Source organism: Hemiscyllium ocellatum, chromosome 14, assembly GCF_020745735.1.
Source record: "Hemiscyllium ocellatum isolate sHemOce1 chromosome 14, sHemOce1.pat.X.cur, whole genome shotgun sequence".
In the NCBI taxonomy this organism is placed as follows: Eukaryota; Metazoa; Chordata; class Chondrichthyes; order Orectolobiformes; family Hemiscylliidae; genus Hemiscyllium; species Hemiscyllium ocellatum.
The window spans coordinates 25,614,685-25,627,689 of record NC_083414.1 but is presented as its reverse complement, the minus strand read 5'-3'; the positions used below and the strand labels follow the sequence as shown (position 1 = coordinate 25,627,689).

At 39.2% G+C, this 13,005-nt stretch overlaps 1 protein-coding gene across 2 annotated transcripts in view; it reads right to left on the bottom strand.

Moving 5' to 3' along the window:
• atg7 (ATG7 autophagy related 7 homolog (S. cerevisiae)) overlaps positions 1–13,005 on the bottom strand; it is a 137,801-nt gene that overhangs the window by 120,174 nt on the left and 4,622 nt on the right. Inside the window, exons 5-9 of one of the 2 annotated variants that reach the window (XM_060835145.1) lie at positions 9,378–9,494; positions 5,173–5,319; positions 3,094–3,182; positions 1,569–1,690; positions 124–214 (exon numbers count right to left, since the gene is read on the bottom strand). In XM_060835145.1, the coding sequence (XP_060691128.1) occupies positions 124–214; positions 1,569–1,690; positions 3,094–3,182; positions 5,173–5,319; positions 9,378–9,494 (566 nt within the window). Of the gene's footprint in view, positions 1–123; positions 215–1,568; positions 1,691–3,093; positions 3,183–5,172; positions 5,320–9,377; positions 9,495–13,005 lie in introns of those variants that run through there. The other variant, XM_060835146.1, reaches the window with a different exon arrangement.

Here is a 13,005-nt window from a genome sequence, read left to right as displayed (position 1 = left end):
GCAGGATCAAGGGTCAAAATGGCCTACTTCACATGATCGACTGTAGACTTTCTAACATGTCTGAGTAGTTTATATGAGGATTCCTGATTCATATCCAAGCCTGGATAAGAGATGCTAATTTACCTCTTTGGATCCATACATTCACTAAGATTAACCATCCTCGGACCCAGGCTTCCTTTCTGATTTTTCTCCCAACCAACACATTTCGGACAATCTGTAAATTCATTGTAAGTAGGTTAGGGTTGCCCAACTTTGAAACTTTGAAATTAAAAAAAAAATGGTGAAAATTTACAGGAAATCATTTAAAGAAAGAAATAAACTTAACATTTTGAGAAATCATTGCCTAAATGAAACTAAGAAGTGGCCCCATCTGAGCCCCAAACTCGGTCTTTCAGATGATCAATCTGTTCATTTTCTGTTTTTTACTTCAGCATTCCACTATTTTCTTTTCTTTATAAACAGGTTTGGCTTTTCTCCTGACAGCATTACAGTTTTTTTAAACTGATCTTGGAGGGGTGGCATGGTGGCTCAGTGGTTAGCACTGCTGCCTATGGCTATTTTCACCTATTCTGAGCTCAGTGATTTTATCATTAAGTATTATACCCACAATATTTTCCTGTGCCTTGTTGTGTTAATCAGCTTGTCTATGAATTTGACTATTAGCCCCAGTCACTCTGCACCCTGGGCCAAGATGGCTTTTTTTTTGTTTCCATAAAATGCACATGATTGGTAAGCCATGTAATATTCAGGAATATCGATGCAACAATTCAAGGGTGTCCTGAATTTGCTATCCAATTGTATTTCCAATAAGCGTGCAGCTATTAAGTCACAGGAGATTCTACCATTTTATCACGCAGCAGAGAGAAAGGAGTGATCAGTAACACAATGTCACCACCTACTTCCATTAATAGTGCATCAAGAAATCTTTAATGGTATTGAAAACACAGCAGGGACTTTTAACACTCTTTTCAATTCATTGGCCTGGAGTTTGCAGCCAGATGTGAATCAAGGGCACTCAATGATGGCCTTGAAGAAAGCAACCTTTTAGAGGATGGTTTTCCCTTCTCCCAGTACCGATTCCAATCTGGCACCCAGTCAAAAGTATGTCTCTGTATGCAGCAGCAATGATGTCAATGGGCTGGTAGACAACCAATCGTCTTGCTGTAGTCATACTCAACAAACCAAGATGTTAAAAGCAATTCCTATCCTTCACTTTTTATTTAAAAATCTCTGATAATCTACTAAGAGTCATTTATTTAACTAAAGTAACCTTCTCAAAATAAGATCTCTCTTAAATGGGCCAGTGAGTTTGTTTAGTAATAATTCTGAAGCTACTATGCACTTAAAAATCCACTCACATTTGTTCTACCAGGCTTAACATTTCAAGGTATATCAAAAGGTGGGACCTAAACAGAGTGGAAGTAGGAGCTCTCTGATTCATGACTGTCTCTTTCAACCCTGTTCATGGTGAATTTTGATACCACTATCGCAATAATACTCCAATTACCATATACGCTTATGAAAGAAACTTCATTCAACTCTTCTCAGCAGTCCTGATCTTTAATTACCTGTTACTGATGCTGTCTGTGGAAGTTTTACTTCAAAGATGATGCTGTGCTGGGTGTCCCTGACTCCTTGCATAGTTCGGTCTCTGAAACAGAGAACTTCAAGTGTGTCCAGAAAGCTGCCCCTGTCATCCCAAAGAAAAGTAATTACTGAATTATTCCCAAAAAGAAATAAGATTTTCATTTACATACTATATTTCATGACCTCACAATGTCCAAAGTACTTTACAAACAAGATATAGTAATTGTTGCAATGCAAAAATCACAGCAGTCAACTCGCACCACACAAACAGCAATATGATAATGAGCAGACAATGGTTTGGTTGAATTTTAAATGTTGGCACAGAGGCTGGGGAAAGCTTCTTTGTTCACTGTCATAATAACACCATGTGATCTTTTACACTTACTTGTAAATACAGATGAAACTGTAGCTTATTGTCACATCTGAAAAATGGCACTGTCTGACAGTACAGCTTTCCCTCAAAATTTAATTAAAGCAGCAGCTATATTTTATGTTTTAGGCACGATGATGGGACTTGAAGCCTCAGCATTCAGACATAGACACCAAAGTGCTGTCACTGAACTGCGGCTAACACTCAACATTCGAAAATAATGAGAAAGGCCCAATGTTAACACCTTTTGGAACTTAAGGTGTCAAGATTAGTGACAAGTTAACTGAAAGTAATGACCGTGAGAGTGTGCAGGGTTGTCACAATTATCAGAATTTTTTAAAAATGCAAGATGTTTTATATTAGTGCATCAGTAACATCAGAAAAGCATCTTGCATCTAAAATCATAAAAAAGAAATAACAGCTCTTTGTTATGAGGGAAGCAAGTTATTTTCAAACAGCAATTAGGCATTTTTTTATTATCAACACTGCTAATAAAACCCTTATGACTGTTAAAAGTAATGAGGCAGCAAACAAAGCTCTCTCTCTAGATTTGAAGCAGCAGCAGCAAATTAGCAAGTAAAAGTAAAATTAAATGCTAGATTCTGAATCAAACAGAAAATGTTGGAGAAATTCAGCAAGTCTAGAAGTATCTGATGAGAGAGAAACCGAGTTAACATTTCAAACCCAGTAAGGCTCGTCTTTTAAACTCTGCTCTGAATCCCAGTGCTGAAGAGTCGTCATACTGGTGAAACAATAATGCTGTTATTCTCTCCCCAGAGAGCTAGATTAGCAATGGACATAATATAAGGAAGCAATGCAGGGTGGGGAGGGAAAAGATGGCGGGGGAGAACTACTCACTGATTGTCACAAAATAAACTGACTGATGTATTTTTCACAGACATAATGAGTAAAATTTGACAATTGCTACAGAACATTTCATACCAGCTGAGCCACATGAATTAGCTTTACAATATTATCCATTTCACATCAAAATAACAGTTGCCTTTTATTTTATATATTACCTTCTAAATGTAGGTTTGTTTTCCTTTAATTAACAACCCTTCTCCTGAAAACAAAATCCTTTCCAAAACACACATTAGAAAAGGACAATATAAATGATAAAATAATTACTGTACCAGTTGTAGGCTACAAGCATCAGGAAGTTTCTCAAAGGCCATCCTGGATACTGGGTTAATGTACAAGGATCATAGACACCAATTGTAACCTACAGAAAAAAAAAACAACATTTAACAGGAAGTAGCTGCCAAAGCATTCATAAGAAATGAAAATGGTAACAGTAACAGTTTAAAGTAGTTTGTTACAAGTTGGTACTTTAGAATTCAAAATGTTCCCATGGATACTGAAGAAATCTTCTTTATTAGTCTTCATAATAATGCCATCGCACCTTTTACATTAACCTGTAAATACAGGTGAAACTAGCTTATTGTCGCAGCTGAAAAATAGCACTGTCCGACAGTGCAACCCTCCCTCAAAATTTCACTAAAGCGGCAGCTATATTTTATGTTTAAGTCTTGATGCTGGGACTTGAAGCCACAGCATTCATACCTAGAGACCAAAGTGCTGTCATTGAACTGCGGCTAACATTCAACATTCAAAAATAATGAGAAAGGCCCATCATTATCTCCTTTTGGAATATAAGGTGTCAAGATTAGTGACAAGTTAACTGAAAGTAACAACCGTGTAAGAGTGCAGGGCATTCACAATTTTCAGAATTTAAAAAAAATACATGTTGCTATTACGTTTATAAGATAATTGGATATTTTATTAAATTCAAATTATTTTTAAAATTGCTAAATAATGTACTCTTGGCAGCAGCCCACAAGCCTACCCTGTATTCAGTTTTTTTTTAAGCTGATTGTGCTCACTTTAAACACTTGCAAATCTGAAATCTTTGGTAAAAAGTTAAATAGTTTAGCACATGCATATGTTATACAAACAGAGGGTGATTTTCATATTTGCCAATGTACAATCAGTGAACTTTGTTTGGAGGAGCAAGACGGTTGTGGTCACTTTCCTTTGCAAAGTGTTGAGTGCTGGCTGAGAATTTGAATGGAACAATAAGTACAAGAACTTCCTGAACTGCACAATTTAAGGAATAACTATCCAATGATACATTGCTACATGTACAAAGTTAAAAATCACACAACACCAGGTTATAGTCCAACAGGTTTAACTGGAAGCACGCTCCTTCATCAGGTGGTAGTGGAGGACTCAATCCTTACACACAGAATTTATAGCAAAAACCTAGTGTGATGTAACTGAAATTATACATTGAAAAATTGATTGTCTGTTAAGCCTTTCATCTGTTAGGCCTTTCATCTGTTAGAATACAGTGATAGTTTCACTTTTTTCATGTGTAAATCACAAAACCTTTTTTTATAAAAAAGTTGCATTCTCGGGTTAGCTGTTAACAATGCTGATAGCTAGACAAGATGAAGAAGGTGCTGCGCCCTGTGTTCTCTGGCTATGCCATGAGGTTTAGATTGATTCTAATCTAAAAAGTGAGATAACGGAGCTTTACATAAATTGATGCAGTTTTTGAGCTCAGAGTTCTATATGAATGCATGCAGTTTTTGAGCAAAGTACAATGTAACGCTGCAAGTACAAATTCACCCCACAAAATGTGTGCGCGCATGTGGGTCTTTGTCTGTCTGTGTGTGTGTGTCTGTCTGGGGTGGGGGTTGAGAGTGTGAGAAAGTGTATGTGCATGTGTGTAGTGAGTGCAGAGTGTCTTAAGTCTGTGAGGGGGTGCATGTGAGAGTGTGGGAGTGTGTGTGTGTCTGTTAGGGTGTGTGTGGGTGTCTGTATACACACATACACATGGACACACATACGCGCACACTGACACCCACACCGTTGGAACATAACCTGCTGCTGTGTGATTTTTAACTTTGTACACCCCAGTCCAACATCGGCATCTCCAAATCATTGTTACAAGTATGCAGTGTTATTTACAGTAGAACAAGTTGAACTTGCTCAGACAGGCACCTCTATGTCAGATCAAGCGATTGCATCACTGCAGAGGGTATCTACTTGACAGATGAATGATTTCAGCAAGAAAAGGTTGAATGCCATTTACAAAGCTACGCAGAGTCACTTCCAGTACGAACAAGCTGCTCAGAAAACTCAAAACTATCTTCAGTCACCCAATCATTTCTCCACTATACATCTAATCCTTAGATGTAAATTTGTACCTTGGTCTGACCTTTGAAAAATTCATTCCAGTTTCTCAAAGAGGCCAACGAAACAGAATCTTCCGTGTACTTGACCAGAAAATAGGGAACCGCTGTAACTTCCTCCTTTTGACAAAGTTCATCATAAGCATCTTGCAATGCCTGGATCTGTTCAGATAACAGCATAAAAGAAATCAGCAAACCAATACACACAGTTTTACTTCAGACTTTACATTGATAGAATTTGCAAGATAGCACCACAGGAGCCCCTCTGGCCAGGGTAATGGAGTACTGTCGTCAGCTGCTTCATCAATGGCCTTCCTTCCTTTCAAACAGCTGAAGATGGGATGCTCAATAAATGTAACTGAACATTCTGTAGTATTTACAGTTAAATGTATTTCTGTGCTTTCATACAGTGGAAACTAGTTATTGTCAGGCTTCAGCTGGTAAATGGAAAACAGCTCACAGAATTAGAGAACGATTACAGCACAGGACCAAGTGAGTCACCAAGTCATGTCTGTACCAAATCTGTGCAACTCAGCTGATCGCAATTTCTGCCCTTTTCCTGTAGCTCCGCAAATTTCCTCTCTTCAGGTACACATGCAGTTTCAATTCGGACAAGACAGATATGAGGCAATGAGCATGTCCAATAAGAGATAATCTAATCCCCTCACAATGAAATTCAACAACATTACCATCGTTGTATCCCACACTATCAAAACCCGGGACATCACCAATGACCAGAAATAAAACCGGCCTAGCCATGTAGCTATTATGGCTACAACAACAGGTCAAAGGTTGAGAATTTCTACCAGGAATAATTTATCTCCTGACCTACAAAGCCTCCTGAGGACCTACAATGCATGAGTCAGGAATTAGGGTGTCACAGAATGCTGTCCCCTGTGGCTGAATGAGTGCAGTTCCAACAAAATACAAGGAACTCAACACAATCCAGAAAAAAGCAATTGCCACTCCACTGACCACTTCAAACATTCACTCGCTCTACCACCAGTGCAATAGCAGAAGAGTGGAGATCTACAAGATGTACTGCAGCAAATACCTACCGCCGAGAAGAACAAAGCGGATGCATTACAATATTGAAACTCTCCTGCAAAGCAGGCACTGTAATGTGGAAATACATCACCATTTTTCATTAATGCTTGATTAAAATGTGGGGGTACTAATCCTCAGATGGGCTAAAACAATTTGAGAAGATTGCTCACTAGCAACTCCTTCAGGATAAGGAAGGACAACAAATGCTGACCTTGCCTGTGACACCCATCACACAAATAAAAATTCAAACTGAATTTTTACCTCGGGGAGCAACAGAAGATTCAAGCCCAATTTTAAGCCATTACATTAGCACTAGTAGTAAAATGTCGTACTGGAAAAACACAGCAGGCCAGGCAGCATCTGAGGAGCAGGAGAATCAGCGTTTCGGGCATAAGCCCTTCTACAGGAAGAAGATTCTCCTGCCCCTCGGATGCTACTTTGCCTGCTATGTTTTTCCAGTACCACATTTTTCAACTCTGGTACTCCAGCATCTGCAGTCCTCACCTTCTCCCACTAGTAATAAAAACCCACTTCAAAGCGTAATTCCACAAATGGGAGGATAGACAGCAGGGATCTTGCTCGCTTGATAGTTCACGATGTACATCCAGTAATTAACTAAACAACACAAACCGTACAGGTCTGTGTTTTCAGTTTCAAATCCATGCCAGCTGAGCTTATTAAAATCTAGATGTCAGACCTGGAGATATGAGACAGGACAAAGTTCTCACTTTGAGCTCTATTCAGTTACCTCACAAAAGCTGCAAGCTTCAGATGCTGAGAGAGTAAAGTATTGAACCCCTGACCTTTTTTCTCTAACCCATCAATCCTGCCAAGGTTCCATCCACCTTCCAGTAGATCCTCCAGCCTCTGCACCCCTCTTGGAGCCATCCCCTTCATGCATAGTCACTCCCTTCCCTTCCCCAATTTCTGCATTACTCTCCACCAGGTTCATCACCTTCCTCGTTCCTTCCCACTTGCTTGCCCTCTCATGTTCCCCCTTCCCCCAACCCCTAAGCTTCACTTTCACCACCCACAATCTCAGTCCCTTAGCTTCCTACCTGTAGTCTCCCCACTCTCCACCAGGTCCTTTCTCAATGCCCTTGTTTTTCCTTCGTTCAGTGTTTACCTACTAAATACCTGCCACTTCTAAGTTCGGTCTCCTCTATTTGAGTTCCTCTTGTCTCTACACCTTTCCCTATTTTTTCACCTTTACCTACTTGCCAGCAGGTGCTGTTAAGTCATTACATCACTTTCAGAAATACACATTTTAAAAAATTCACTCATGGGATGTAGATCTCGCCAGCTGGACAGCACTTATTGCTCATCCCTGGTTATCCTTGATACGATGGTGATGAGCTGCCTTCTTGAATCACTGTAGTCCATGTGCTTAGGTTGACCCACAATGTCATTAGGGAGGGAATTGCAGGATTTGACCCAGCAATAGTGAAGAAACGGTGATATGTTCCCAAGTCAGGATGGTGAGTCTTGAAGGGAAATCTTCAAATGATAGCATCCCATGTATCTATTGCCTTTATCCTTCTAGATGACAGTAGTTATGGGTTTGGAACGTACTGTCTAAGGAGTATCCTTTAAGTGGTACACACTGCTCTTAGGAAGCATTGGTGATGTAGGAAGTGGATGTTTGCAGATGTGGTGCCAATCAAACAGGTTGCTTTGTTTTGGATGGCGTCAAGCTCCTTCAATGTTCTTAGAGCTGCACAGATCGAGCCAAGTGGAGAGTATTCCATCAAGCTCCTGACTTGTGCCTAACAGATGACTGCATAGGCTTTCAGGAGTCAGGAGGCAAATTATTCACTGTGGTATTCCTAGCCTTTGAGCTGGTCTTGTAGCTAAAGTAACTTTAGAGCTAGAATTTCTGGTCAATGGTAACCTCCAGGATGCTGATTGTGTGGGACTCCAACGGGTGATGGTTAGACTCTCTCTTGTTGGAAATAGTCATTTGTGACTCACACGTTACTTATCACTTTTCAGCTCTTGCCTGGATACTTTCTAGACCCTTGCTGGCTTTGGATGTGGACTGCTTCAGCATTTGAGTCATTATGCAATACTCTGACCTTCTGATGGACGGAAGGTCATTGATAAAGCAGCTGAAGATGGTTTGACCTAGGACAATACTCTGCGGAACACCTACAGTAATGTTTTGGAGCTGAGATGATTGATCTCCAACAACCAGAATCATCATCAATTTCCCAGTGATTTCTGTTTTGCTAGGGCTTCTTGAAGACACACTCAATCAACTGCAACCCTGATGTCAAAAGCAGTAACTCTCACCTCACCTCAGGATTCAGCTCTTTCATCCATGTTTGAACCAAGATTTTAATGAGGTCAGGAGCTGAGCGGCCTTGGCAGAAGCCAAATTGGGTGTCACTGAGCAGGTTGTTGCTGATCAAGTGCTGCTGATAGCACTGTTGACGACACTTTCAATTACTTTATTGATGGATCGACAGTAGACTGATGGAGTGGTAACTGGCCAGGTTGGATTTGTACTGCTTTCTGTACAGGGCACACCTTGGCAATTTTCTACACTGTCAGGTTAGTATCAGTATTGCAGTTTTACTGATAGAGCTAGGCTAGGGGAGTGGCAAGTTCTGAAGCACAGGTATTCAGTACTATTGCTGGAAAGTTGTCAGGGTCCATAGCCTTTGCAGTATCCAACCATTTCTTGATGTCACATGTCGTGAATCAAATGGCTGAAGATTAGTACCAGCAATGCTAAAGGACCTCTGGAGGAGGCTAAGTACAGATGTCAAGATGAAAATATTCACCAGCAATGATATAAAAGCATTAGCTGAGTGGGGAAGAGAAGAAAGCTGATAAGAATCTTTCAGTAAAAGCCTATCAATATAAGTAGCTATTTTTATCTATCACACACTTATAGCACAGCAAAGCGATTTCATAAACCATTCAAAGAATGAAAGCAAGAAGTCATTTCATTAAATAATAAAAATATATCAACTTTATTCAAGACTTTTGAGTAATATTTTCAAAATGTATAACATAACCACAGGTAAGGCTGAATTTTATTAAAACGAATTAAGACAAACTCAAAATATGTTGCAGTGTCTGACTTTGAGGCAGAAGCATTATTAAAATTTGAAAAGTGTTTGAAGAAGAAGGAAAAGATTCACATTGTGGCTTCCCTTCTGAAATACCTGACAGGTGGAGAACTTTTCCGCCAAGCTGGCCGGTTGCTGCGATATGGTTATCCCCTCAGTGAAGCACAATGCTGGAAATGCGAACCAGTAGTAGAAATGATACTTTTTTAAATCCTGTAAAAGATAGTTTCAATGAAACAAATGCGTCAAGATTAACAGTATTAAAAATTAACAGCGATTTTAAACATGCAAAGTATTTCTCAATCTCACACATACATCTAATCAACATGAATCAAGCCGGGTACTTTGTTTATGGTGTGAAGAAGCAAAATGAAAGAGGTGAACTCATCAATTATGTGATGCGTGTGAAAAGAACAATACCCTGCCTCACCATTTTCATATATGCATTTCCAGAAAAATTACTAGAATTGTCTTGCTTCCAAAACAGAGGGTGTTAAAAATCAACTTTGAGTTTCAGAATGAATTTCTGTCATAACATGGGCTAACTGCACACACTTCCAGATGATCCGCAGACCTTCCTAGTTTACATGGCTGAGAGACTTAAGTCTATAACTTTCATCCCCCTCAAAAGAAAACAAAATTATGCTTCCAAAGCATAAGTTAACCATTGCGTAACCAGTGGTCAGGTTTTCCTAGGACAGAAATGGATGAACAGAGATGAATATGATAGCAAATGGTATTTTCTCTTAGAGACTAGGTGGGTCTTGTTTATAATTAAGCTAAAGTCAGTGCAGACAGCACCCTCTCAGTTGCAACTAATGGCCTGACAGGAAATTGGGAAGGGTGGTAAAGGGAAAATTTCACAAGCATGTCAAAAGCTTAGCCAAAGTGTTGAATGTTTTGACTATGAGCTCTCTTATTTACAAAAGCTTTCAATATCGCAACAGGAGTGTGGTTTCCTAATTTAAATTGTTATTTTGCAAGAAGTCATTATTCATCTATTTGTTTAGGACTAACTGAAAACATTAAGTTTTAGTTATTATATTTTAATAGAAATTTTTCAAGGTAATTAACCATTGAGGCAAAGTGGAAGCTTCACAGCTGGCAATTTACCCTGCATCATAAAATGCTCAATCTACTTAAATGACTATCGTTAAATCTTTGTCCCTTGTTAATCTGTTTTACAAGTACATATCGTTCCCATCTAAATTTAAATAATTCAGAAACTACTGCCATCTCAACCACATGCAAGATAAAAATAATTCCAAAAATGTTGGCAAGAACTATTCAAATAATAATAGTCCTGGGATTAAATTACTTAAATTATGTTCAGTTTCAAATCTGAGCTCTGAAAATAGAAAACCTTTTGAGGGAGAATTCAAAGGTAGCAGACTAGAGGGGAGCTCAGGAGATTGAGAGCAAACTGAGTACTGCATTTGTAGAAGTCTGAAAAATAAATATAGGAAATGTCAAATTGAATAAAGCGAAGTACAGGAAAGAAGCAAAACATAAATCCTAAGCTTCTGAGCAAAGGTGGTCTTTCTGGAAGAACCCAACTGAAAAAAACTTCAAAGGAAGTAAGGCCTGTTTACATTTCAGTTTAAACAGTTCTTCCACAAATTCTATATCTCTCATCTGTTAAGAAACGTTAATTGCTGATGAATAACATGGTTGGTGAAGAAATCACAAAGAATGTTGTCTAGTTCTGGTTTCAAATATGTTTTGGACAATTTGACAGCTTGTTTTCATGGAAGTTGATCATCTGTAATGTCAGTTTTCCCAACTGTTTATTAAAAGTTAGATAATTAAACAAATCAGCAGAGTTAACTATATACTTCATGATTATTTGAGCTATTTTAAAATTTGACAAAAAACTGAAGGCGCCCCGTGTTTACCGTGGAGCAAGGCCCACATCGGGAAAACCAGCCATATCCATTTTTAAGCCAGCATGTATCCATTTTAAAAACAGCAGCTGCCAGCCCGACCACGTGATCGGGAGAAGGGGACCCAAAGACAGATCCAAATACACACCAGACCAGACACTAGTCAGGACTCTAGACAATGGTCATGACTCACAGATCGAAACCCGCCTTATAATCTCGTCAAGGCTCCAACTGACACACACCCATAACCTGATCATGCAAAACAGTCCTACACAAAAGGATGAACCTAACACTTTGGAAGTAACAAAGGGGGGTGCTAGCCTCCAGCCCTCACGGAGAGACAAGCAGATAGCACCCGGACCCATTCACATAAAAATGAACACCACACCTTTTGTGTATGCTGCCGACTCTCCGAGGACGGCAGGAAGCTTGACATTCACACATACTCCAGCCATGATTACCACCATTCACACTCATTCATACCCAATCTCCTACATCCTGACTCATGAAGTATATAACTTGTAACATCACACGGGAAACGTTAGAGCGATCGAGATTCAAACCTCGGTTGGTCTCTGCCGGCGTTACATACTTTAATAAAGTTACCGATTGTCGAACCGCACTCTGGGCTCGGACTGAGGTCATTTCATCTGCGCTAACAAAACTATGGTGCTATTGACAGAAAAGTGAGATTTTAACTCATTCAAAACCAACTATTGGCAGAGATGAAATAAGATCAATGTGTGCAACATCAAATAAGTTTGATTATTGTAACTGTATAGATACGCAGATAGACTAAGGAGATGTTCTTGCTTTCAAATTGTTCTCAGGTCTCAGTTCTGATTTAGAGGGAGATAATCAAGTCGACTCCAAGATCAGAATACAATTTCAGCTGACACTACAGTGCCATGCTCCGACAGCATTACAAATATGAGAGATTGCCCTTTAGATAAATAAAGAACCTACCTACTCTACTGGTTTAGGCTGACATTGAAGATCACATAGAATGATTTGAAAAACATCAGGTATCACCACCAAGGTAAATGTGCACCATTCACATGTCAGGTGAAAGTGAGAACTGCTGATGCTGGAGATTAGAGTCGAGAGTGTGGTGCTGGAAAAGTACAGCAGGTTAGGCAGCATCAGAGGAGCAGGAGAATCCATGCTCTGGGCAAAAGCCCCACATCAGCCATTCACATGCCAATTTAGTTCTAGCACCACGACCCTGAGATACAATGTCATGGGTTCAAACCCAACTCCTAAGGCTTGAGCAAACAATCTCAACTTAGATCATCTCAGCACAATACCAAGTATGTATTTAATTTTCAGAAGTGCACTTTGAAGTTCCATATCATCTGTCTGTGCACATGGATGTAAGAAACACCCAAGCCAGTACTTGAAGAGCAGGATTTCTTTAGGACTCCAGTGAATTTTTTTTATCAATCCAAAACTCAAATTAGACACATTGGTTAATTGATGTTTATGGGACATTAGCTGGTGTATTTGTCTACCTGACAACAGTGACTACAGGTCAAAAGCAATTAATTGGCTGTGAAACATTTTGTGATTCCTTGGGACCATGAAAGGAATGCATGCTACTCCTGCCTGACAGTGTCTATGTAAACATTCTTTTTACTGCTAAACGTAAATGAACTGCTCATATAACACATTGCTAAAGAGATCTTTGATATTGTCCTAAAAATGTAGTTGCATATCGAAATTTTTTTTTTTTAAAAGTGTAAATTGGTCTGATAAGATAAGCAACTGAATAAATGCATCTATACAAAATTACAACAGTTATGTGTAACATTGTATAAGGAAACTGATTCTGAATTCTGAAT